The 27,521-nt window shown below is 41.0% G+C and overlaps 1 protein-coding gene across 4 annotated transcripts in view; it reads right to left on the minus strand.

Annotated features, from left to right (window-relative positions):
* Window positions 1-2,461: 2,461 nt before the first annotated feature.
* Window positions 2,462-27,521, minus strand: part of MRPL48 (mitochondrial ribosomal protein L48) — a 49,838-nt gene continuing 24,778 nt past the window's right edge. For 3 of the 4 annotated variants that reach the window (XM_082411332.1, XM_082411333.1, XM_082411334.1), the window contains 4 exons: window positions 14,924-15,093; window positions 5,504-5,606; window positions 3,924-4,013; window positions 2,462-3,375 (listed from right to left, as the gene is read on the minus strand). In XM_082411332.1, coding sequence (XP_082267458.1) covers window positions 3,301-3,375; window positions 3,924-4,013; window positions 5,504-5,606; window positions 14,924-15,093 — 438 coding nt within the window. In that variant the 3' untranslated portion in view covers window positions 2,462-3,300. The remainder of the gene's footprint in view (window positions 3,376-3,923; window positions 4,014-5,503; window positions 5,607-14,923; window positions 15,094-27,521) is intronic. The other variant, XM_082411335.1, reaches the window with a different exon arrangement.

Below are 27,521 nucleotides of genomic sequence, written 5' to 3' on the forward strand. Positions count from 1 at the left end.
ACCTAGAGCCCAGAGATTTGCATTCCATTTGATTTCACTGCCATGTGATCCTAGGGAAGTTCATTTCCCTCTGGAAAATCAAATGAAGCTTATAATTGTTTTGTAACTCTGAGGTTCTAGCAATCAGAATATCTGTCCCTCTTACCAGGATAAGGCATTATGAGCAATTTCCATTTGTTTCAGGTCAGACTAATCATGAGCAACAAAAGCCCTTTGGCTCTGGTGAGAGGATAAATCAACTAGGTCAGTGACACAAGAGCTCCAAGGTGACAGAACCCAGCAGCCTCCTGTTTAAGAGAGAAGCCTGACTCATCCCTCAGTGATGTAATGGAAAGGGATGCACTGGGAATCAAGAGATCTGAATCCTGCTCCCAGCTCTGCCAATGAGGTGCCCTGTCACCTTGAGTAAAGCACTGCCCTTCCTGGGCCCCTAACCTGCACTTGCTTTAGGCTGGCTGGGTTCCAAGGTCCCTTAGCTCTAATATCTTGTCAATTTATGAAACCTTACATCTTGCTTTCACAAGTTAATAACAAGGAAAGATGGGCAACTGGAAAATACCACTGTATTCCAGACTCCTAAATGGGGTCCACATGACATTGCCCATTGCCCACATGATATGGAGGCAGCTTGTGTCTGTGTGTATACATGCGTTTATTCACCTTTTTATCTTCAAGTTCCTACACATCCTCCAACTTTACACTCATCCATTAGCTGCTGCTCTTTCATCTTCCCTAAAGGAGACTCAGCAATGAGCAATTCTGCAACCAAAATATCAGTCCTCACCTGGCAAATTCTGCCCACACTCCCAATGGGGTTCACTTGTAAGTCCTGGCCTGCTGAGCCTTCAATTTGAATTCAGAAAAGCATTTTAACTGAAGGCACCTGCTATCTTGACAGCCCTCCCTTAGTGTTACACCTTGAGAGGAAATCTGAGTTTCCTCTTGTTGCCTTTGGAAACCAAGTCGAAAAAAACAAAATAACTTCAGGACTGAAACTGAGGAGTTTCAGAAAAGTACACACAATGCTAAGAATGCTCTATGCTCCCACAGACCTCTATGCAGGGGTATCCCAGAAAAGTAGTGGGGGACAGGGTCTGCCACTTAATAACTGTGTGACCCTAGGAAGTCACTTCATCTCTCCAAACCTCAGTTTCTCCACCTGTAAGACTGAGATAATACCATCAATATCAAGGATAATCTGTATAAAGTATATAGCAAATTAGGGCTCAATAAATGTGAGTGAGATACACTCACACTCAGATACTCACGGTTACTATCCACACGCACACTCATATATACACCCTGAAAAACTGGTGTGAGGATTAGAGCTAATGTAGTACCTAGCATAGGGTCTAGCTCAATAAATTATAGCTATTCTGTACAAAAGTATGAATGCACTAATGCTCAGAATAGGAAAAACATTAGAGGTCAACTTAGACTAGTGGTTCTGAAAGAGGTAACTCTGGACCAGCAGCAGCATCACCCTTGCTCAAGATCTCCTAAGTCAGAAAATCTGGGGATGGAGCCTAGTAAGTTGTGTTTTAAAAAGCCGTGCAGGGGGGCTTCCCTGGTGGCGCAGTGGTTGAGAATCTGCCTGCTAATGCAGGGGACACGGGTTCGAGCCCTGGTCTGGGAAGATCCCACATGCCGCGGAGCAACTAGGCCCATGAGCCACAAATACTGAGCCTGCACGTCTGGAGCCTGTGCTCCGCAACAAGAGAGGCCATGATAGTGAGAGGCCTGCGCACCACGATGAAGAGTGGCCCCCGCTTGCCACAACTAGAGAAAGCCCTCGCACAGAAATGAAGACCCAACACAGCCAAAAATAAATAAATAAAATTAATTTTTAAAAAAATTGTGAGAAACTTGGATCCAAACAGAGATATTATAAAAAAAAAAAAAAAAAAAAAAAAGGCCGTGCACGGGCTTCTCCGGTGGCACAGCGGTTAAGAATCCGCCTGCCAATGCAGGAGACACGGGTTCCAGCCCTGGTCTGGAAGATCCCACATGCCACGGAGCAACTGAGCCCGTGTGCCACAACTGCTGAGCCTGCACTCTAAAGCCCGCGAGCCACAACTACTGAAGCCCATGTGCCACAACTAGTGAAGCCCGTGCACCTAGAGCCCATACTCCACAACAAGACAAGCCACCGCAATGAGAAACCTGCACACCTCAATGAAGAGTAGTCCCCACTCAGCACAACTAGAGAAAGCCCGTGCAGCAACGAAGACCCAACATAGCCATAAATAAATAAATAAATAAATTTTTAAAAAAGCCTTGCAGGTGATTCTGATGTATGCTTAAGTTTGAGAACCAATGACTTGGATCAGGGTTTGACAAACTATTTTTATAAAGGACCATGTAAAAATGTTTTAGCTTAACAGTCTCTGTCACAGCCACTCAACTCTGCCATTGTAGCATAAAAGCAGCCACAGACAATGTGTAAATGAATGAGCAGGGCTCTGTTCCAATAAACCTTTATTTACAAAAACAGGCAATGGGGTTTTGGAACTGGATAGAGGTTGCACAACACTGCAAATGCATTAAATACCACTGAATTATTCACTTTAAAATGGTTCATTTTGTGACATGTGAATTTCACCTCAATAAGTTATTTTTAAAAAGCACATAGGCAGTTGTTGGGATTTGGCTCACAAGTAGTAGTTTTCTGACACGTGACCAAGATCAACCTTTAATTCTTTGCTTAAACTCATTCCAGGCAACCCTAATTTGCAGTTATGTAACATCTACCTGCATACTTGTGACAGGTCACTCACTACCCCACAAGGTACTTTTTTTCACTTATGGACAGACCCTGATCCTATCTGGAGGGTTTTTTCATATACAAAATCTCCCTCCCTATGCCTTCTATCCACAGAGAGTTTACTTATGATTGTCTGCTTCACTAAAGGGACTCCATGCCAGGTTGATTTAAAGGATGAGTTCACTCTAATTGGAGAAATACTGAAGGGGGACATGCTTATGTGCTAAAGCACCAGGCAAAGAGAAATTGAATCCCTTAGTTAAATATACTCGACAGGATGGACTGACTTCTCACATACACACACATCCATCAACAGCAGATTTTTATTAGATGGAAGATACCTAGGGTTGGCTCAAAGGAAAGTGGTGACAATCGGCAAGCACTCCTCCACAGAGGAGAGGAGGCACTCCTGGCTGTGGAGATGGGTACTTATGATATTGAGGGTCAGGGTCTCCTGCTTAACTTTGGCCACCCAGGAAGCTCTTCCCGTTGCCACTCAGTATCACCAGTGCTGGCATGAAAGGGTCTGCAGTGAGCTAGTTCAACTTGGCTAGCAGTTCTTCCAGTTCTGGCCGAGCTTTGAACCTTCCTTTGAAGTCTTCTTCAGTGTGCTGAGGAGAAGAAAAAGAAGATAAGAGGGAATTACTACAGAGTTACTCAGATATGCCCAGCATCAGAAAAGGATCCATCAGCCAGCTCTGTAGAAAATGATTTAGATTCAACTAACTTTTACTGCGTAGCTACTATGTACCAGACTTATATTAGGTATCAAGGATTCAAAGTTGAATTGGACTTTCTCCCTGCCTTAAGTACGTTTCCCTATTTGTGTTATGTTTAATTACACTGTATGTGATCGTAAATCATGTTCTTTCTGCTATACAACTGCCTCAAGGGAGGGAATTTGTGGGTGTAATGGGCTCACCCCTAACATCAGGATGCTGCGATGGAGTTCCACTTCCATGGTCTATAAAGCATCATCCCTGATGCACTGGAAAAGCCAGAATAATGATCACGGTAAAGCAGCCTGCACACCTTTCCTGATTATTATTATCTGGGCTAAATTATTCACATGTCTTTCTGTTTCTAAAGCCAGCCAGTCCAGATTTTCTATTCCATATTTTGAGCCCACCAGCGGGCCTCTTCTCAAATTAGCACCTACCTCCCTCACTGACAGTTTGACTCCTTCAGGAAGATTGCTTTGGATTATTTCCAAGAAAATCTCTGCAAATGTAGCACTCAAACCGCTGATCTGCAAAAGGAAAGAAGATGCTCTAAGAGAGGCACTGAAACCTAGGTGATTGGGCAGACATGGCAAGGGCTCAAATGTCAGCTCCAGCAGAGCTAGAGGGCCTTTGGGTGAAGGATTAACACCCAGAGCTGGTTTTGGAGCCCAGACTTTCCAGGATTTCTCTTGCTGATCTGCCAAGTTGTCTGGTTACTAAGATGGTCATGGCCAATATCTGCTCTTGTAGGCAATGAATGTCATAACTGGATCAAGAGGTCAAGTCCAGGATGACTTTCTGAATCAACTCAGGTTTACCCACATAGACCAGGACCTGTTGTTGTCAGACCCTGTGCTGAAAATCCAGAGTTAAATCAGATATGTGGTAGAAGGGCATGCAGGGGGCTGTAAGACCCCACAAGAGAAACACCTACCTAACAATCAGGAGGGTCAGAAAAAGCTTCCAAAAGAGGTAACATCTGGTTAGAGTCTTGAAATACAGGAGTAAATCGGGAGAATTCAACAGTAGTGTGGAGTTTTTTTTAAGGCAGAGGAAGCAATATTCAGTAAAACATGGAGGAATAGCACAGTACTAGGGAATTAAAACTAGTGCCATGTGTGGCCCGAATGAAAGGGGGTGTGAAGAAGAAAAGCAGGAGGAGTAACATGCAGGCACTTAGGTGCTAATCAAAAGAGTTCAGACTTTATCCTGTGAGCCTCAGTAGCAAGTTAGAGCTGTCATAAAATGTAGCTCAAATAATTTATTCCTGATAATATTTAAAGAACCAAGATTGTAAGTATTTTAATTATTTAAAAATTTAACATAGATTTAGGGTGTTACTACCTTAACATCCCTCTGGTTACCTTCCTGATATGTTTCTTGAGTGGATCAAAAAGGGGTGATGTCCATACATTGGAATATTACTTGGCAGTAAAAAGGAATGAAATACTGATACATGCTACAACATGGATGAACCTTGAAAACATTATGCTAAGTGAAAGAAGCTAGATATAAAAGGCCATATTTTATATAATTCCATTTGAAGAAATGCCTAGAAGAGATAAAACCATAGAAATGGAAAGCAGATTAGTGGTTGCCAAGATCTGGGGGGATGGGGAAAGAGGAGTGACTGCTAATGGGTACAGAGCAAAAGGGGAGCCACTGAGGGGTTCTAGGCGGGAAAATGACATGATCACATTGATATGAGCGTAAAGCAAAGTGGATGGATCTGAAAGATTTTAAGGGGTAGAAGCCACTGAATTTGGAGAATGAATAGATACCCAAGGCCAAAGAAGGGTCAAGCATTAAGCTCAAAGGTGAGGAGGATTACAGGAAAAAAACATCAGTCCCTCTACAATTAGTTTTGTATACACTGAATGAGGGCACCTGTGGAACATCTTAGTGGAGAAACCCGGTAGACAACTGGATAGCAGGTTTGAAGCTCAACCAAGAGATCGGGATAGAGAAAAGAACCAGGAGAGGCAAATACATTTCAAATTTCTCCCAGAGTACCTACCTGAACCACTCGCTCATGGGTGGTGAGAACTGAGTCCAGGAGCATTTTGCTGCCTTGGTCCTGCAACTGCAACACCTCCACGGTTTTGGTGGGCAACGCATAACTGTGGGAAGGAAGAGTCAGCTATTGGGAGGGTTCCCTTAAGCCAGCAGCACCACTTCAGTCAGGGTAGTCCCTGAGTACAGCCACTACTGCATGCAGTAGCTCCTGCAATCTAAGGCTGTTTATCTTCAGCCAGGGGCAAAGTAACCAGATCCTCTTATGCCTCCTTCAGAAATCTCTAAACTCCGTGAGGGGACAGACCATGTCTAATACTTTTCTGCATCCCCAGTCATGCCTAATATAACACTCTGAATAAAACCTGGTGATTACTAAGTATTTACTGCTACTAAAGAATAGCCAGTTCTAAAAGAATCAAGCTCATCACTAGGTACACTTTGGAGGCTAACCTTGGGTATTTCACCTCTTCTGAAGAAACGAGGCACGAAACCCAATCCTGCTCCAGTTCTATTTTTATTTTATTTTTAAATTTTTTGCCCGTGTCGTGCGGCATGTGGGATCTTAGTTCCCGACCAGGGATCGAACCTGTGCCCCCTGCGATGGAAGCGTGGAGTCTTAACCACTGGACCGCCAGGGAAGTCCCCTGCTCCAGTTCTAGAGCAGGATTTCTCAACATCAGCACTACTGACCTTTTAGAACAGATAATTCTTGTTGTGGGGCTGGAGTATGCATCCCTAACCTCTACACCCAGAAAGTGCCAGTAGTACCCCCGAAGTGATAACAATCAAAATTATCTCCAGACATTGTTAAACGTCCCCAGGTTGAGAACCATTGTTGTAGAGTCTCTGCTCACTACAACTGGCTTTAGCAGATCTACATGCCACAGTAAAGAGTGCTGGACTTGGGGTCAAGTCTTGGCCCTGTCACTTATTAGCAATATTTACTTAGGCAAGTCCCTTCCCACTCTGGGCCTCAGTTTCTCCATGTATAAAGGGGATTACAATCTAGGTTTATATCAATAGACTATTGTGAGAATCAGATATGGTGATGAGATAGGACTGATGGCTACACAGAAATATGGTATTAGTGTTGTGTTCATCTTACCAAAAATTCCTCAAACTGAAGATAAATGGAATAATAATAACAACAGTAGGATTGCTGAATTTTCATGCCACACAAAGCTTCATCAATTAAGAGTAAGGAGCATGGCCCTCTACAGACTGCTACTAAAAGAAGTTTGGCGTAACGGAAAATGGATTAGAAACATGAGAGTCAGTACTGGATTTAAATGTTGGCTTTGCCACTTACTACCTATTTGACCTTGGACAAACTAATTCAGCTCTCTGAGTCTTAGTTTCTTCAGCTATTAAATGAAGATAATAATACCTAGTTCATAGGGTTGTAGCAATAATTAAATAAGATTACATAAGTAATTTGCCAGGCATACTGTGCCTACAAATGCCAATTTCCTTGCCCTTATAAACAGTGAGTAAATGCCAGGTACTGCAAACTTCCAGAAAGCCTCCCTAAGTAACATCCCCTTCCATTTTATAGAACAATCTCTTCAAATTTACCTTTGGTAATAACTTCCTTATATAAAAAAATTGGGGACTTCCCTGGCGGTCCCGTGGTTAAAACTCCATGCTTCCACTGCAGGGAGCATGGGTTCGATCCCTGGTCGGGGAACTAAGATCCCGAATGCTATGTGGTGCAGCCAAAAAAAAAAAAAATTGGGATGCATTCATAGACTTGTTATGGAAAATCAAATAAGGTAATTATGTAAAAGCTTTCAGAAAAGTAAACAGCACTCTAAAATGCTCTTTTTCCTTTTTGACATTCCACAGATAAGACTGAATAAAGTGAGAATTGTTCATTCTTGCCACTAAACATGCATTTTATTCCTCAACACTTACAAGATTCCATTGATTTGTTTATTCATTCATTCACTCTTTCAACAAACATTTACTGAGATCCTGTTCTGTCCTAGGCAGTCTGGTGGGCACTATGCAGTCTATGCTTTCAAGGAGCTTGCTAAGAGTGTTTTGGAGAGACAGGTATGTACACAAACATCTGCACTACAGGAAGACAAAGGCAATATAAGTATGTACCAAACGTTACAGGGACAAGAGGGAGAGAAGGGGGAGAGCTTGGGGAAGGCTTCATAGGTGAGGTAGGGCTTTATCAAGATGTAAAGAATGAACATAGATGTTTGCCATTCCAAAAAACGGCATTCTACAAAAGTAAGGAGGCATGAGGCCCTCAAAGAGAACCAACAGAAAAACCAGACATAGTTCGATAAAAAAAAATACTGAGAACTCTAGTCATTTCAAAGTAGAATAGGCCTTTGAGTAGTAAGAGTATAGGTATCTTTTTCTTTAGTATCTACTCTTTTCTGTACTTCCCAAATTTTCTGCAATAAACATTACTTGGATGATCAGATAGTAAAAACAGAAGGGAAGGGACTTCCCTGGTGGTCCAGTGGGTAAGACTCCACGCTCCCAATGCAGGGGGCCCGGGTTTGATCCCTGGTCAGGGAACTAGATCCCGCATGTGTGCTGCAACTAAGAGTTCACATGCCACAACTAAGAAGTCCACACGCTGCAACTAAAAAAAGATCCCACAGGCCGCAATGAAGATCCCGCATGCTGCAACTAAGACCCAGCACAGCCAAAATAAATAAATAAATAAATAAATAAATAAATATTTAAAAACAAAAAAACAAAAAAGCAGAAGGGAAGAAATGAAGTAGTTGAATTTCAAAAGTCAACCTAACATGACAAAATAGTGCTAGCTTTTAAGAGTACTGCTGGGATAGGACCCAAGGGACCCTGCTGGGATCCTAGGGAACTTAGAATCTGTGGACTCTACTATATATGTTATACGTCCATTTTAAAAAATGTAAGTGGATTAAAAAAAAAAAAAGGAAAGAGCAGCCTTACAGAGAATGATGATGAATGATGCTTTTACTCTCCACAGAGAACAGGAGCTGGGTCAGCTTCAGGCTTGGAAACTGCTCCCAGATGAGTCAGATTTCCATCTCTCCAGACACCTGCTCAGCAAGGGATGCAGGCAAATTAAAGGACCCACAGGAGAGGCCCCTTCCTCTCATCTTCTGGGTGAGCTGCAGCTGCAGCAAGGCAGACCATTTATAGAACAAAAGCTAGCACACAGCTCCCCTGCTCAATTCCATCTCAAGGTCAGAGCCCTACCCCCAACTACTAAAGGAAAAATGGATCAAGATAAAATGAAAATCAGAAGAAAAGAAAATCATTTTATCTCTGAAAAGCTGGGCAGTAAGAATGCCTGATATGATGGTCTGAAAACCTCAATCAGTGCAGAGAAGTGAATTGCTAAAAATGAACATCTCTATGCTCTACTATTTGGAGCAAAGAACCAGGAAAGAGGCAAAAAGCAGCACGTCATTCATTCTGTTAACCTAGAATTCATGTTCATGCCTATTGGAACTCAATCCAAGTCAACAAATATTCATTCAGTGCCTACTATGTGTCAGGTACTGGGCAAGGTCTTAGCGTGACTGCTGATGAAGACAGAAACAATCCCTGCCTTACATATCTTAGAGTCCAATAATAGTCAAGTAATTATGAGGGTAAGGAATGAGCATTTTGAAAAGGAAGTTATATACCCTTTTTTAAAAAAATAAATTTATTTATTTTACTTATTTATTTTTGGCTGTGTTGGGTCTTCATTGCTGCGCGTGGGCTTTCTCTAGTTGCAGCGAGTGGGGGCTACTCTTCGTTGTGGTGCGCGGGTTTCTCATTGCGGTGGCTTCTCTTGTTGCAGAGCACAGGCTCTAGGTGCACGGGATTCAGTAGCTGTGCCACGCAGGCTAAGTAGTTGTGGCTCACGGGCTCTAGAGCGCAGGCTCAGTAGTTGTGGCACATGGGCTCAGTTGCTCTGCGGCATGTGGGATCTTCCTGGACCAGGGCTTGAACCCGTGTCCCCTGCATTGGCAGGCGGATTCTTAACCACTGCGCCACCAGGGAAGCATATACCCTTTACTTCTCCTAAATATATAACATAAAGACCTAACTTAATGAGGTTCTCTGAAGAAGTGACATTTAAAATAAAGCCTAAGAAAAAAATAGGGGTTGATTAGCTGAAGGGGAAAGAGTATTCTAGGCTTTAGAGAGCATATGCAAAGGTCCTGAGGTGGGAAAGGACAAAAAACAAAGTCAGTGTAACTGGAGATAGAAGGAGAGGGAGAGAGAAGTGTGAGTTAAGGTGAGAGAGGCAAGCCCAGGCCATGGAGCACCTAGCAAGGTATGTGAGAAACTTTTATTTTGATCCTAAAGGAATGGGAGGCCATGGAAGGAATTTAAGCATGAGAGTGACATGATCATATTTCCATTCTAGTAAGATTACACCAAAAGCAGTGTGGAGGACCAGTTAGAGGGAATTACGAATTTGGAGGAAAAGAAGTGGGTTCAAATCCAGACCTTGCCACTTATGACTATAGGCAAGCTTTTATTATATTAATAATAATAATAACAACAATAATAATAGCAGCCAACAGTTTCTGGACTTAGTTGTAAGCATTTTAAATATATTAACTCCCTTAATTTTCACAATAGCTTTATTAGATAGGTACTTTTATTAACCTCATTTTACAAATGAGGAAACCAAGACACAAAGAGGTTAAGGAAACTGCCCAATGTCACACAGTAAGAATGTAGCAGAACAAGAGCAAAACCTAAGCAGTCTGGCTCCAGAATCAATGTTTTGATCCACTATGGCAAGGTGCTTGTATGAATTAAGTAAAATAATATACAAAAAACATATTTAGCAGAGTGGCTGGCTGTTAGGATAGTAGGTGCTCAACAAATGTTACTGCTTGCCTGCCTTTACTCAAATGCAGCCAGAGCTTTTCACAGTAGGGTATCAAAAACAAAATATTTTTAAAAGTCCTTCTGAAAATTTAAAACACTATTCCAAGGAGCTGATCCACTGTAGGTATGATAACATTCTGTAAATGGCATTTAATGCCTCTTTGCCACCACCACGTCTGAGATGCTACCCCTAATCCCTGCCAGCTGAAAAACATCTCATTAATTACTAATAACAATAATATTATTTACAGGGTGTTTATAATGTTAAGTGCTATTATATATTTTCTTATTTAATTTTCAGAACTCAAAGAAATAGGAAAATTATCATCCCCATTATGAAGACAAAGAAACTGAGGTTCAGAATTTCTCAAGGTCATATTGCTAATAACTGGTAGAACTAGGATTTAAATGCAGACAGTTTGATTCCAGAACTTTTACTCTTAACCACTTGTTACTCAAAGTGTGATCCAAAGACAAGCTGCTGGTAAGCAAACTGCTTGTTATCAGTTCAAGACAAGATAAGAAGCATGAAACAGTCAGTAAACACACTTTAATTCAATCAACATTTTGTTTTCAATAGCAAGAGTTTCTTGATGAAGGAAGCAAAGCGTTAATGTACATTTTGGCATAAGCTCCTAATATCTTCGCAGAGTGGTACTTTGAGAAGCATTGCTCTAAATTATTATGCTACTCTGCCTCCTTGAACTTATATTAAACTTTATCTTTCACTTATCACTTCCACATTATGTTATAATTTTTTTTTTTTTTGGCGTGTGTATGTGTGCACACACACATCACACATACTCTCCTTGAAATCGGGCATTTACCTTTGTATCCTCCAGTCAGAATGTCTAGTCCAATGCCTACCACAGAGCAAGAAGAGGCTCAACCAGCAGTTCTTTAATTAAGTACTTAAAAGCACTTTCATTAAACTTTAGGAAATGTATACTACACAACTGGATTGTGTAGTCATATTCAAGAACCTGTCATTCTTTCAAGAATGGCTTAATGTTCCCCATGTGGCAGGCTTTATGCTAGGTACTAAAGAAATGAAGAAGAACACAAGTCCCTGTTTAGTCAGGGGGGAAGGGAGCTGGCACATGAATAGATCATTATAGCCCAGAGCACTAAGTGACATGACAGAGGTATGTGTCAAGTGCTGAAAGAGCAACCAAGTCTCTGGGGCATCAGAAAAAGATAAAGCACATCTTTAGGCCTAAAACAATTGAAGTACTATCAGCTGTGAGAGCTAAAGTCACAGCTGATTATCCAGTCTTCTAAGGAGCACATTTAGCACAGTTATACTCTAAGTAATAAAGGTTTAAAAGTTCAAATTTGGCTTAAGGACTTAAAATAAAATGCTATATAATTAAAAATACTGGAGTCAGGGAGAACTGGGTTAAATCCAGGCAACTTACTGGTTCTGTGAATTTTGGCCTTTCAGAGCCTTGGTTTACTCATCTATAAAATGGGAATATACTAATATCTAGTGAGTAAGAAAGTATAATTTTTGCCATATCCACATATTATGCCACGTATTACCTTGCTACAATGGCAAACCAACCACCCAAACTATTATTTATTAAATATTTTTCTTTAAATCAACTCACTTAAAAATTAATTTTAAAAAGAAACTTGAGGGCTTCCCTGGTGGCGCAGTGGTTGAGAATCTGCCTGCCAATGCAGGAGACATGGGTTCGAGCCCTGGTCTGGGAAGATCCCACATGCCGTGGAGCAACTAGGCCCGTGAGCCACAACTACTGAGCCTGCGCGTCTGGAGCCTGTGCTCCGCAACAAGAGAGGCCGCGATAATGAGAGGCCAGCGCACTGCGATGAAGAGTGGCCCCCACTTGCCGCAACTAGAGAAAGCCCTCGCACAGAAACGAAGACCCAACACAGCCATAAATTAATTAATTAATTAATTTTAAAAAAAAGAAACTTGAGATGTGGAACAACTGGAACTCATGTTGCTGGTTAGAGTGAAAAGTGGTATGGCCACTGTGGAAAACAGCTTGGCAGTTTCTTACACATTTAAAAGTACAGGACTTCCCTGTGGTGCAGTGGTTAAGAATCTGACTGTCAATGCAGGGGACACGGGTTCGAGCCCTGGTCTGGGAAGATCCCACATGCTGCAGAGCAACTAAGCCCGTGCGCCACAACTACTGAGCCTGCGCACCACAACTACTGAACCTGCACACCACAGCTACTGAAGCCCACACACCTACAGCCCATGCTCCGCAGCAAGAGAAGCCACCACAAGGAGAAGCCCACTCACCACAACAAAGAGTAGTCCCTGCTCACCGCAACTAGAGAAAGCCCGCGTGCAGCGACGAAGACCCAACACGGCCAATAAATAAATAAATAGATAAATTTATTTTAAAACTAAATAAAAATAAAAATACACAACTCTTACCATTTGACCCAGCAATCACACTCCTAGAGAAATGAAAACTTCTGTTCTCACAAACACCTGTACATGTTTATAGTAGCTCTATTTGTAACTGCCCGAAACTGGAAACAACACAAATGTCCTTCAAATGAATAAACAAACTGTGGTACATCCATTCAATGAAATGCTACTCAGCAACAAAAAGGAACAAACTACTTGACACAGGCAACAACATGGATGAATCTCAAATACATTATGCTAAGTGAAAGAAGCCAGACTCAAATGGAAAAATACTGTATGAATCCATTTATATGACATTTTGGAAAAGGCAAAACTACAAGGACATAAAATAAATCAATAGTTGCAGGGACTGGGGGTGGGACAAGGGATTGACTACAAAGGGAGAGATTTTCATCATCTTGGGATGATGAAAATGTTCTATATCCTGATTATGATGGTATTTATTCTACTGCATGCATTTGTCAAAACTCACAGAAACTGTTCATTAAAAGGGTGAATTTTACTAATGTAAATTATACCTCAATAAGCCTGACTTTATATCACTACAATAAATAGAAAAACAAGTATCAGTTGACATAAATAGAAGGTAAGCTAAAAATAAATAGAGTGAAAACGAAACAATGTTATAAAATTCTAGCTAGATGGTGGTGCTTGCCAAAGACTCTGAGCCTGAGGTCCCCTCTTTCTTATAAAGATAAGGAAGTACTTCAGCGGTGTTAAGGACATACCAGCACAACACGAAGAATCTCTGCTTGACATAATTAGGTTTAAAAAGAATTAAAAAGGGAAGAAATTTCTCGCCATGTGATTTAATGTTATCTAAGGCAAACCACAGGGCATCCCACACTTTCTCAAACATTGAGATAAGATATGTAAAGTGCCTGGCTTGGCATAGCTGGTCAGTAAATGTTAGTTCTCCTCCCCTACGTTTTCCAGCAAACCCAAAGAGTATGTAAAAAGCAGAGGAGGGGAAGAATATCTATATAAATGGGGAGATATACCATATTAATGGATCAGAGGACTCAAAATAGATGTCAATTCTCCTCAAATTGATCCTCAGATTCAACACACCCCACCAAAATTCCATCAGGCTCTTTTCTTTAGAAATCAACAAGCTAATTCTAAAATTTTAATGAAAAACCCAGGGACCTAAAATAGCCAAAATAATTTTGAATAAAGAACAAAGTTGCTTTTTCAGTAATCAAGCTACTGTAATCAAGATAGTGTTGTATGGGGAATTCCCTGGCGGTCCAGTGGTTAGGACTCGGCGCTTTCACTGTCGTGGCAGTGGTTCAATCCCTGGTCAGGTAACTAAGATCCCACAATCTGCGCAGTGCAGCCAAAAAAAAAAAAAAAAAGAAGAAGAAGAAAATAAAGCCACTATGAAATACCACCATATAGCTCCTAGAATAGCTTTAAAAAAATGTGACAAACCAAGTGCTGACCAGGGTAAGGAGTTATTGAAACTCTCATATACTGATGGTGGGAATACAAAATAGGACAGCCACTCTGGAAAAAGTTTGGCAGTTTCTTATAAAGTTAAACATACATTCACCATACAACCCAACAATCCCAGGCTTAGGTAGTTATTGAAGAGGAAGGAAGACACATGCCCCTACAAAACTGGTATGAGAAAGCTTATGGCAGCTTTATTCATAATTACCAATAAACTAGAAACAATCCAAATGTATATCAATTGGTGAATGCATAAACCAATTAAGGTTCACCATTTAATGCAATACTATTCAGCAACAGAATACTTGCAAAAGCCCAGATGAATCTTAAACCCATTATGCTAAGTGAAAGAGGCCAGAAACAAACGGCTACATACTGTTATGATTCCATTATATGATATTCTGGAGAACTTAAAACAATAGGGACAAAAAAAAACAAAAAAAAAACAATAGGGACAGAAAATCAATCAGTGGTTGCCAGGGACTTGAGAGGAAAGAGAGAGGAAATTGACTACACCTTGGGCACCCAGGAACTTTTTGTTTTAAGAACTTAATGGACTTGTTCTATATTTTGATTGTGGCAAACTATATACCTAAAAAGAGTGAATTTTACTACATGTAAATTATATCTCAAAACTTCATTTAACAATAATAAAGCAGAGCATACTACCCACACCAAGAACATCCCATGCAAAGGCATCTTTCATACCTTTCCTCGACTTTAATGGAGAGATGGTTGCAGAGGTTGTGAACATATTGGGCATAACTCTCTGCCAGGGCCATATCATATGCAGTCAGGTGAATGTTTAAAACCCCATATTCATAATCTGTCCCCAAATTAATGGGTCTCACTTCCACTTTTCCCCTCTTCTTCCTGGGCTGAACAGGAAACAAAAGAGAAAGAAACTAAATCAAAGTATTGTACAAGAAATTCTAACCATACCGTCTTGATATATATATATACATTAAAAAAATCAATCTTTCAATTAAATTTGTTTACCATTTTTCTCTCAGGTTACCCTACCTATAAACTGAACTTTTCCTGGGAAGGAATGGGCAGCCTCCCTTGACACTCTGGGCTGTAGCATCAGTCAATGAAAGGAGAGGGAATATTGCTGGCATTATTTAACATAAATACATGTGACTGTCTTCTGCCATTAACTAGTTTTGAGACTCACCTTCCAAATCTGGCCCTCAGTTTCCCAATTTTTTTTTTTTTTTAAAGATTCTTTTTTTTTTTTTTAATTAATTAATTAATTAATTAATTTTTGGCTGTGTTAGGTCTTCGTTTCTGTGCGAGGAATCTCTCTAGTTGCGGCAAGCGGGGGCCACTCCTCATCGCGGTGCGTGGGCCTCTCACTATTGCGGCCTCTCTTGTTGCAGAGCACAGGCTCCAGACTAGCAGGCTCAGTAGTTGTGGCTCACGGGCCCAGCTGCTCCGCGGCATGTGGGATCTTCCCAGGCCAGGGTTCGAACCTGTGTCCCCTGCATTGGCAGGCAGATTCTCAACCACTGCGCCACCAGGGAAGCCCTCAATTTTTATATTAATGGGGTTATGCTAGATAACAGATTCTTAAGGATTTTTTTTTTTTTTTTGGCCATGCCGCACAGCTTGTGAGATCTTAGTTCCCTGACCAGGGATTGAACCTGGGCCCTTGGCAGTGAGAGCACAGACTCCTAACCACTGGGCCGCCAGGGAATTCCCAACAGATTCTTTTTTTTTTTTAATACATTTATTTATTTATTCGCTTATTTTTGGCTGCGTTGGGTCTTCGTTGCTGCGCACGGGCTTTCTCTAGTTCCAGAGAGCAGGGGCTACTCTTCGTTGCGGTGCGCGGGCTCCTTCTCATCGCGGTGGCTTCTCATGTTGCTGAGCACCGGCTCTATGCACGCAGGCGGGCTCAGTAGTTGCCACTCACGGGCTCTAGAGTGCAGGCTCAGTAGTTGTGGCACTTGGGCTTAGTTGCTCCGTGGTATGTGGGATCTTCCCGGACCAGGGCTTGAACCCGTGTCCCCTGCATTGGCAGGCGGATTCTTAACCTCTGTGCCACTAGGGAAGCCCTCCCAACAGATTCTCAATCTAGAATCCATAAAGGAATTTCAAGGGGTGTGTCAACCCCAAAACTTATATGCAAAATTTTACATGTGTGCACATTTTTTCTAAGGAGAGAATCTTAACTTTCATCGGAATCTTAAAGAAATCAATCACAAGGAAGTGCAGAATTACTTCTCTTCCAGCCCTCCTAGCTTTGAAATTCTGCAGTCCAATTATTTAGACAGCCTTCCTTTTAAAAACTTAGAGGCAGACAAATTATTTTATTTCTACCCTTCTCTTTCATATAAAGTATTGCTTCACTACATATCAACCTGTGCAAACTGCTGTAAAAAGTATGAGCCCTGGGAAAACAGATATGTAACACAACATAGATCAGGATCAAGAAAGCTTCTCAACCAGAAATAATTTAACCTAAATGCCCATCAGGAGGGGAACTTGTTAAATAAAACATGGCACATCCATTCAATAGTACATTATGCAGCTGTAAGAAGACATAAGGAACTTCCTTATGTACTGATACAGAAAGGTTTTTAAGATAAATTAAATGATAAAAGCAGACTGTAGAATAATGTTTTCAGAATACTGCCATACATATACAAAGGGTGGGTGGGGGAGAACAGATGTGTGTGTTTAATTACTTACATATTTATTTGTTTGCATATCAAAAAAATAACTCTGGAAGGATACACAAAAATACTAATACCATTGGCTGCCTATGAGGGAGGGAACTGTATGGCTGGGGCACAGGGATGGGAAGTAGACTTTTTAACTATTTCCCTTCTATATTTTTTGAATTTTTAATAATATGAATCTTTTATCAATTCAAAGTTAGAATCTTAAAATCTACCTTGCTTTTAAAAATTTTTTAGTAAAAATGTTTTTACAATATTCATACTAAAAATGCATAAATAAGTACACAGCTCAATGAATTTTCAAAGTGAAAATACCTGTATAAACAGTATCTTGAACAAGAAACAGACCACTACCAGCACCCCCAAATTGGTGACCACTATTCTGACTTCTAATACCATATGCTTATTTTGCCTTTTTTCTAAATTTGTGAAAATGGAATAATATACTATGTTCTCTTTTGTGTCCAGCTTCTTTAACTCATTATGTTTGTAAGATTCATCATGTTTTAGGTGAAACAGGAATTCTTTCCTTCTCATTGCCGCAGTAAGTCTATTATATGAATATGTTATATAGTTTATTTACCCTTTTTACTGTAGGTGGAAATTAGAGTTGTTTCCAGTGTGGAGCCATTATGAACAGTACTGCTACCAATGTTTTTGCATGTATCTTTCAGTGAACATATGTATGTATTTCTATTGGGGATATACCCAGAACTTGAACTACTGAGTTACAGACAATGTAGAGGTTCATCTTTAATAAGTTCTCTGTTTTTCAAAGTGGTTTCCAATTTAGACTCCAACCAGCAGTACACGAAAGTTCTAGTTGCTCTACATTCTTGCCAATACTTGCAAAACTTAGTATAGTCAGGTTTTCTGGTCGGTTTCTTTTAGCCATTCTGGTTGGTATGAAGTGGTAATGCATTGAGACTTTAATTTGCATTTCCTTTAAGTCTACTGAACCTGAGCGTGTTCCCATATGTCCACTGGCCATTTGGATATTCTCTTTTATAACCTGCCTATTCAAGTATTTTGCCCATTTTTTAGATTGGGTTGTCTTCCTTTCCCTTACTGATTTGCAGAGGTTCCTTCTATATTCTAGACATGATCCTTTGTTAAACGTACATGTTGCAAATATCTTCTTCCTCCCTGTGTCTTCCTTTTTCACTTTTTAATGGTGCATTTTGATGAGCAAAAATTCTTATTTTTAATGTAGTCCAATTTACTCATTTTTTTCTTTTATATTTATAGTGACTTTTGTGTCCTGTTTAAGAAATCTTTGCTTACCTTAAGATCATGAGGATATTCTTATATGTTATCTTCTAGAAGTTTGATTATTTTAATATTTACATTTAGATCTACAATCATTTTAAGTGATTTTTGTGTACAGTGTGAAATAGGAGTCAAGTCAGTTTTTTCCACCTGACTAGTCAATCCAATTGACCCAAGTACCCCAGCACCATTGCAATGCAGTGTCACTTATGTCATATAATAAATGTTCAGAGCTACCTGGATCTGTTTCTATATTCTTTATCCTGCTCCATTGGGCTATTTGTCTATTCTTGAGCTAATACCACACTGTCTTAATTATTGGAGATTTAGAATAAATCTTGCTATTTGGTAGACATTTTTTTTAAAGAAAAAAATGGGGTGGGGATCTATTTACATGTCTTAAGTCACCCCTATCTAACAGCCAACAGCCTAGTTACTGCCACAGCAGAGGTGTTCCTGGCAGAGCACCTAGAGTGGTTCTCTCACATCAATGCTCTCCAGGTCAGTCTAAGAGAGCAGGGGCCCAATCTGGGGAAACAGAGGGAGGACCAAGAAATGGTCCTTTCACAAGGCCGGTAAAACTGATGACAAACCTGACCTCACAGGGATATTCTGAGAACTGAACAAAACACTGTATATAGTTAATTCAACCTGTGGCACATATTTAAACACTCAATAAACATTAACTTTTATTATTATTTTTTCATTTTCATATTCCTCACATCTAGCACAGGGCCCAGCAGAGAGACAACATGCAGTGAATCACTATTTTAGAATTTTAGAATAGGATGGCATTTAGAGATAACTTTTTCCCAGTTCTTCATCCTTGCAGGGAAGAATATGAAGCCCAAAGAGATTAAATATGTCCCCCAGAGTCACACAGCCACACAGGACAGATCCTAGGAACTAACCCAGACCTCCTGACTCCCAATGCAGAAATTTTTCCACTGAAGCCTCTGCATTATTAAAGTTCTTAACAGTGGTAGTCACCCCAGGGTCCTAGACTTTGTTATGAGTGAGAAGCCAACTTCTATAACCAACCATCAAGGTGCAGGGGTTTGATATGGACACCAAGGGGGGAAAACTGTGGTGGGGTGGGGATGGTGGTGTGCTGAATTGGGCGATTGGGATTGACATGTATACACTGATGTGTACAAAATTGATGACTAATAAGAACCTGCAGTATTAAAAAAAAACAAACAAAACAACTAATACTAAACTTTCATTGGGTTATTTGTATGGAAATATGTTAATATAAATGTTTCAGACATTACATGAAATTTCTAAAAATCTTATGTGTTCTGGTATAATGTTATAAGTCATAATCCTAGTTATTACTTTAAAATGTATATCTCAGAAATAACTAATTTTCTTGTCAACTGCATTATTATGAACTTTCATCAAATCTTTAACCGTGGTCATTTTTAAGTCTTTTGTCATTTACAGACAGTTCTGGGTATACTCTGATGCTTTTGCAAATATGTTCCTATAAAAGGGTTTCATCTTCAAGAAATTCATGGAAAAGACTCTGACAAGTACAGGTTTCTGGTAACTGACTGTAATGCTGAACTGAATGAATAAGCATTTTCAGAACTCTAATGAAAAACTGATGAACTCATAAAAGTGCTAACAAAAGATCAAGATAAAAAAAAAATTAATTACATGGGACTGAGTGAACTGATGAGGATGAGTATAATTTTTGTGACTTTCTGTTTGAATCAAAAAAAAAAATCCCACAAGGACTCAGAGGCAAAGAATATACAAATCAATTTTCACTGCAAAGTAAAGGAGCTGTTACAGTGGAGGATTACTGGACTGAATGTCAATATTATGACATAGTATGAGTGTGTTTCATGTTTGGTAATTGCAATCATTGTTGCTTTTGTTGTGGTCATCCATGTACAATGCTTGGTGTCAGTCTATTTATCTCTTGTAAAAATAAAATACAGTGTGTGTGTGTGTGGAAAAAAAAAAAAAAAAAGGTGCAGGGGTTTGGCTCTCCTGCAGAGCCCACCATACCAAAGGCCAAATGCAGCCATCCAGACTTCTCATCATGACAGCACTGCAGTCAGAGCTGTGAAGAATGCTAAAGTCAGAATGCAAAGGGGAGTGGCTGAAATTTTCCAGCAGGGAAGGGAGGAGCTTCTTTGAAGCCTGCAGGAGGCTTTTCTTTACCAGGGAAAATGCCAGGGCTCTTCAAAGGTGTCACTTTAGGAGAACAAAAAGAAGAAAGCTGATTCTAGTATCCCTCTTGGCATCTCACTTGCTTTTCCATGTTGGCCTAGATCTGTCTGGACCAATCCACACCATCAGGAGTCCACTGTGATATTATATTTCAGTTCTGAGCCAGGGCACAGCATACCCAGCAAGAGCTTGAGTGCATGAGATTTCAGACACCAGTTCCTGTAATTTTACCTGCTCAATTTTTCTCATCCCCTCCTTTTTATTCCTATTGCCTGAGTTCAGACCTTCATGACTGCCATGGGGAGCTATTAAAGATATCTGTGCAAGGGTTGTACATGACTAGGGCTGTGTTTTGGGAAGGCCACCCTGACTGCCCAGGAAGGAGAGCTAGGCAGGAAAGGAATGGAGGCTACGAGAAAGACGGCAGGGAAGATGGACTACTGTCCACCATCAAACTTTGGTACTCCTGTGACTGACCTGGATTCACCGTGAGTTGGCCCAGGGCGGCCATCCTTGGATCCCTGTAGAAGCACAATATGATGCCCAAAATGGGCCATGGGATAAATCACTAAACCATTTTTGTACAGAAATATCCATATTACTCCTATTTTACAGACAGAAAACTGAGGTCCTCTGAAGGATGTTATTTGGCCAAGGCTACTGGAAAACTTTGCTGGCAAAGAACAGATAGAGAAAGGACTCAGATTAGAATCACAGACTGTTATAGCTGGAAGGTAACTTAGAGATAACTTAGTTTCTCCTTCCTTCCTCCCCTAATTTTATATAAGGGGGAAGTCGAGGTCCAGAAAGGGGAAATGACTTGTTTAAACGTTACAACAGTAAGGAAATGGAAAAGGCAACCGCTATATGTCTAGCCATGGCTAGAAGCTGAGTCTGTGGCCCCAAACCCAGGCTCTCTCCTCTAGATTCTGCAAAAGTGATGATAGTAGCTGCCTATCACTATAGGTGGCATTCTCTAGGGTGGGAAAGTTGAGAAGAAATTGTATCATCTTAATCCTCAAATGAAAAGCTGACAGGCCTGCAGCATATGCAGCTTCCAGAAATTCTGCTGATGGAAATTTTAAAAGCTACACCTGGGGACTTAAATGATTTGGTGATGGTACTCTGAACAGTCCATAATGAGCCGTAGGGTGCACAGAAATCAAGTGGTTATGTTTATAACTCAGTGTAGCACACTCAAGAAATGTACACCAAACAGAAGGCCTGACCCTGACTGGGATGGCAGAGAGGCTCAGCCTGGTGCTGCATAAAGAGCCCTAGACTGAAGATGGAAGCCAAAGAAAATCTGGGGGACTTCCCTGGCAGTCCAGTGGTTAAGACTCCACGGTTCCACTGCAGGGAGCACGGGTTTGATCCCTGGTTGGGGAACTAAGATCCTGCATGCTGCACAGCATGGCCGAAAAAAAAAAAAAAAGAAAATCTGGGCTCAAGTACTGTCTTAGTCACTACATGACATTGAGTGACCTCTCTAGGTGTCAGTGTCTTCATCTGTAACACCTAAGGTTCTTGTGAAGCTCAAAATAGTGAATTTATGTGAAATGGAAATAGCATGGACATTAGATGGATTCGGACCACTGTCAGTTCAAATAATGGCTCTGGAAATTACTAGCCACTTGGGCAAGTTATTTAATGAGTCTTAGATTCCTTAAACAGGGTCCTTAATAACCACAGCATATCTGAGGATTAAATAAAACATACCAAAAAATAAATAAATAAATAAAACATACCATTTGTAATACTGTAAAATGAAATAATGCTTTTAAAGCCTGGCACACAGTGGTTACACGTCTGGTATATAGTAGTTGCTCAGTAAGTGGTATCTTTAAAGAGAGATTGAGTAATGTACACAGATAGGACATTATTTTTACTACAAATTGGAGGTAAGCATGCTCCTAGTATCCTATTGGTATGCTTTACAGAATGAGACATTTATTAAGCACCTGCTGTGTGCAAAGTGCTGATTCAACCACTCTAAGGAAAGAGACCAAAGAAAGAGAAAACACAGTCCCAGCTCTAAAGAGGCTAACAGTTCAGAGAAAGAGAGAGAGAGAAGACACACGTGAAAGAACCAGTCGTCCCAGGACTTCCCTGGTGGCACAGTGGTGAAGAATCCGCCTGCCCATGCCGGGGACACGGGTTCGAGCCCTGGTCCGGGAAGATCCCACATACCGCGGAACAACAAAGCCTGTGCGCCACAACTACTGAGCCCACGTGCCGCAACTACTGAAGACCGCCCACCTAGATCCTGTGCTCCACAACAAGAGAAGCCACTTCAATGAGAAGCCCACGCACCACAACGAAGAGCAGCCCCCACTCGCTGCAACTAGAGAAAGCCCGTGCGCAGCAACGAAGACCCAATGCAGCCAAAAATAAATAAATTAATTTAAAAGAAAAAAGAAGAAAAAGAACCAATGCTCTCAATTTAATCATAACAAGCAGCCCACCTCCCATGGCAAGTTCAACACAAGCTACCTTGCTGCACCATGTCAATTAAAACCCAAGAGCAATGACCTCAGGTGGCCGCAGCTGAAAGTGCAATGATCAGGTCAGTACTCCTAGGTTTTTTGCGTGACATATAAGGGTATATAGTAGTTCCTCAATAAATGGCAACTTTAAAAAAAGTTGATCTAGACCTGTCTACTTCTCAAGTCTCATGTCCCATCATCCTCTAGTGCCCACTTGAGATTCCAGGATTAACAAACTGCTAAAAGTTTCCCAACTGCATCTCCAGGATCAATGACTTTCCACCTTTGCCCAGAATGTTTCCCCTCCCTGCAGAGTCTGACTCTTCACCCAACATCCTCAATGTGAGTTAACTCCTAGTAATTTTTTGTTGCTGTTGTTGTTGCTTTTTGCGGCACCCACGCGGCATGCAGGATCTTAGTTCCCCGATCAGGGATGGAACCCGTGCCCCCTGCAGTGGAGGCGTGGCATCTTAACCACTGGACCGAAAGAGAAGTCCCTCCTAGTCATTTTTTAAGACTCTGTTCATGCTCTTCCAGGAAGCCTTCCCTCATTCCTCATGCTGAGTTAGGTACTACTCCTATGTGTTCCCATAGCAACCCCCTCCCCATTATACACCACTATCACTTATCACATGTATCCATTTAGTCAACAAATATTTTCTAACCAATAGTGATAAGCCAGACCAGGGTTAGCAATGGGGATATGATAGTAAATAAGACAGCCATAGTCTCTGCTTGCTGAAACTTGGGAAAGGCATACATAGAACAATTATAAGAAGATGCATGTTTTGAGGGAGGAAAATAGAGTGCTATGGGATTGTAAAAAGAAGGACTAATGCCATCATCAGCATCATCATTATCACCACCAGTAACTACTTATGGGCTCCATGTTTCAGACACTGTGCTAAGTACTTAAAACTTTCTTTTTTAACTTACTTCTCACAAAGCATTTAAATAACATGGTTATTTAAAGGCAAGAAAATTGTGGCTTGTAAAGTTAAGTAACTTACCCAAGGACATACACTAGTAAGCATAAGAACTGAATCTTTAACTTGGGTCTGCCTAATTCTAAAACATTTCTCTTAATCTCCGTCTTTCTCTTTAAGGAAGGTATGCAGAGCCTGCCAGTTTCCTCAATATCTATTCTCTCTTTTCTCTTTAATCACAGACCTGCTGAATTTTACCTGGGCACATGACCATTTATAAAAAAAATTACATTTCCCAACCAATCTTGCAGCTGGGTATGGTTATGTGACCAAGTTCTGGCCAGTGGGATACGAGCTAACGCATACTGCTTTCCCTTTCCCCTTCCTGCTGGTTGGAATGTGGACATGAAGGCTTAAGTGCAAGCAGCCATCTCAGACTATGAGATAGAAGCAGTATGATAAGTGTTGCAAAACAAAAGGCAGGAATATCTACCTATACTTTATATGACAGAAAAATAAACTCTATCTTGTTTAAGCCCCTTGATTGAGTGGATCTCCCTCTTACGGCAGCCAAACCACTACCTCAATAAGAAAGTATTATGTCTCATTCATTTCTCTATTCCTAGAGCCCAGCAATATTAAATGTTGAGTTGAGCTGAATTAAATTCTGGTTCTAATTCTGTTATTTACTAGCCATATGGTCATAGAGAAATCACTTACGCTCCTCAGTTTCCTTTTCTGCCCAGTCTACCTCACAGGATAGTTGGTGAAGCAAAAAGCATGGTTTTCAAATCTGTTGGTTACAAAGGGCCTAAGAAAAAACTCACATTTCCCTTTGTGAAGCACATGAAATACTCATCAATGTGCTTTCATTGTATAAAACAAGAATGACTTAACTAGCAGAAAATATGGTTATATTATATAAATGGAGTTCTCTGCATTTCAAAAAATATGAAAACATATGAGTTTCTCTGTTAACATTTATTTTCATCAAGTAAAACTGATGGGAGAAAAACTTGAAATTTAGAAAATTCTATCCATTAACTTAATTGTCTTTCTAAAATGTGGAAGATTGCCATTATTAAACCTGAGGAGAGGTTCCATTCTAGGATCACCAGTGTTCCAAGGGCCTATGGTTTGAGAGGCACTGAGATAATGGATGTGAAAGCACTTTGAAAATGGAAAGAGATCATTACTTTTACTCATATCAAATATGAATCTCTCTAAAACTCTGACACTGTTGTAACTTAGCAGAACAGGCAAGGCAGGATGAGAGCCCAGTGGGCTGGAGACCAGGGTGCTCTAATGGCACAGGCTACAAGTCAGGTCTTCACAGGAATCGCTCTGTGCCTGGAAAAGCTCTGGGAAACTCTTTTATAGTTTTTACAGCCCCAGTGTTTCCAGCTACCCCAAGCGACTGCATACTCCTGGATGAGTGTCAGTTCACTTTACATACTCAGTGCAAGAATACAGGTAGTATTTAATAAATGTTTGTTGAGCTGAACTCTATAACACTTCCACTGACCCTTTCAGGGAGAACTGCATCTTTAACTTTGCTCTCTTGATATTTAGTTCATTTCCTTAGCAAAGCACTTCCCACGTGTATTTTAGTTACATTTTTGAGCACTATCCTTCCCAGGCCACTTCACACTTTTTGTAGGAAGAGACTGTGTCCCACTCACCACAGCAGCATCTGTGCAAAGCACAGTGCCTGGCACATAGCGGACACTCAATAACGGTTGTTCTTTTCAATGAGTTACAAGAGGCAGACTTGAGGGAAAACATGGATGCTAGTTTAAAACAACTCTCTGTAAGCCAGTCCTATAATCCATGTCTAGCCCTACAGTCACCAGGCCAGCAAAACCAATCTTTCTGTTTCCAGGAAGCTAGGACTATCACCACAAAGTGATTCTGATCTGCTGATTTTTCTGGGAATGATGTCACAGTCTCCTCACAGACTTGTGGCTGTTAGAGCTGATCAATCTATGAGTGCTACAACAAAATAAGTAGGTGTCAGAAATGACAAACACCTCCTCTATGTCAACAGTCAGAACAGCATGAAGTTTCCAAGAGAAAAGGTATCTTGATTCCTAGTGGCCATTCTACAAAGAGGAAATAAATTGTCTGAGTCCAAAAACCTTACTCTCTTGCCCCAGAGCCTGAAAAACAGAACATATAACAGCTAAAACTGACAGCAATTTATGTTGTCTCCATTTCATCCTCCCACATCTTCCTCTTGGCAATGCTTTTATTCTTGGGCTGCTATTACCCTAAAATTGGAGGCTGAACAACAGCTGAGGGCAAGTAAGTAAGTGGTCTTGGGAGATATGACCTAGCACTATATGAATGTGAAGGACTATATTCTTTTTATTTTTATCAAATAAAAATCACTCCAAACAATCTGAAGCCTTTTAAATTTAACAGAATGATGCAGGGCCCTTGAAGGAATAATGAGATTACACACTGAGACACAGTGCTATGGCTGCAGATATGCTCTGAAGTGTGATCCCTTACTGCCATGAGTCAATGTGGGTCTTACATGATGAGAGAAGAAAAAGGAAGGTATCATGTCTTAAAGAAGAAAGAGCATGTTCAAAGACACAGAAGCATGAGACAGAATGGGTGTATGAGAAAATGTGCCTGAAGTATAGGGTGCAAAATGGGAAATCACTGAGAAGGAGATTGGGTCTGTGCTGAGAGACCCGGAATCCCACTGAGGATACAGAAAAAATGGTTTGCTATCATCCCCCATGCTGCCACCCAAGAGGAAGCTTCGTTTTCATCTCTCTTCTCACTAACTCCTCAGAGAAGCATCAAGGACAAGGGCACAGGATGGAGGGATGGGAACCAACCTAGAGTTATAAACCAGGCCATGCAAGATAGAGATAAAACCAGTATTGACAAGGAAAGCTGAGGTGAGGTAGATGTGCCTTTTCCTTCCCAAGGTTCAGGAGTCATAAGGCTGAGTGTGGGACCTTTGGAAGGAGGAGTGAAGAGATTATACCAGCAGAAAAGGGACAAGGGTTGGCCACTCTGTGCATGAGAATTAACTCTTGTCTCCGGGATGTAAGGCTCAAGAGAGTAGAGGAGCCAGCCTGAGAGTCAGAGAAGAAAAAATGGGAATATGGCTGTTCATTGTTTTTTCTAGGTTCTAAGTTCAGGGAGAGAAAGGAAGCCAAAAGATGACTTCTAGCTTTTCCAGTCCAGTTCCCCAGGGGTACAAAAGGGACAGGGACTTGGGACAGAGCCTCTGTAAGCTGGCGGATGAAAGTTTTCATTGTGCTGTTCCGTGCGGGAAGTGAGGAGCCTCTAGCAGCTTCCATCACTATCCAGCCCTATTGTGCTAGCCACCCTGGAACAATGAATGACATCAGAGAAAAGCCTACAGCCCTAACAAAAGGGAGCATCACTCCCTTCAAGCAACCAAGGTCATCTGGAGGCAGCTGTTTGCAGAGAATGGGTTGTTTGCCAGCTCTGATTTACAAAACCTCCGGGCAGCTCCAATAACCACATTTAGGTTCAGCTCAGTCAATATTTATTGTCCTCTACTTGATGCCAGGCTTTGTGCTGGACACTGAGGATACAGAAAAAATATGAGACATGGCCTCTACCCTGAGGAAGCTCATCATCTAGGAGGAGAAACAGTCATCAAAACAGGTGGTTAAAACAGAGCAGCAAGTCCTAGAATAGAGGAAGCACAAGGAACTCCAGCAGCTCATGGTAGGACAAGTAACCCAGTGCAGGCAATCAGTGG

Source organism: Balaenoptera physalus (genome assembly GCF_965194825.1).
Source record: "Balaenoptera physalus genome assembly, chromosome: 10".
Taxonomy (NCBI): domain Eukaryota; kingdom Metazoa; phylum Chordata; class Mammalia; order Artiodactyla; family Balaenopteridae; genus Balaenoptera; species Balaenoptera physalus.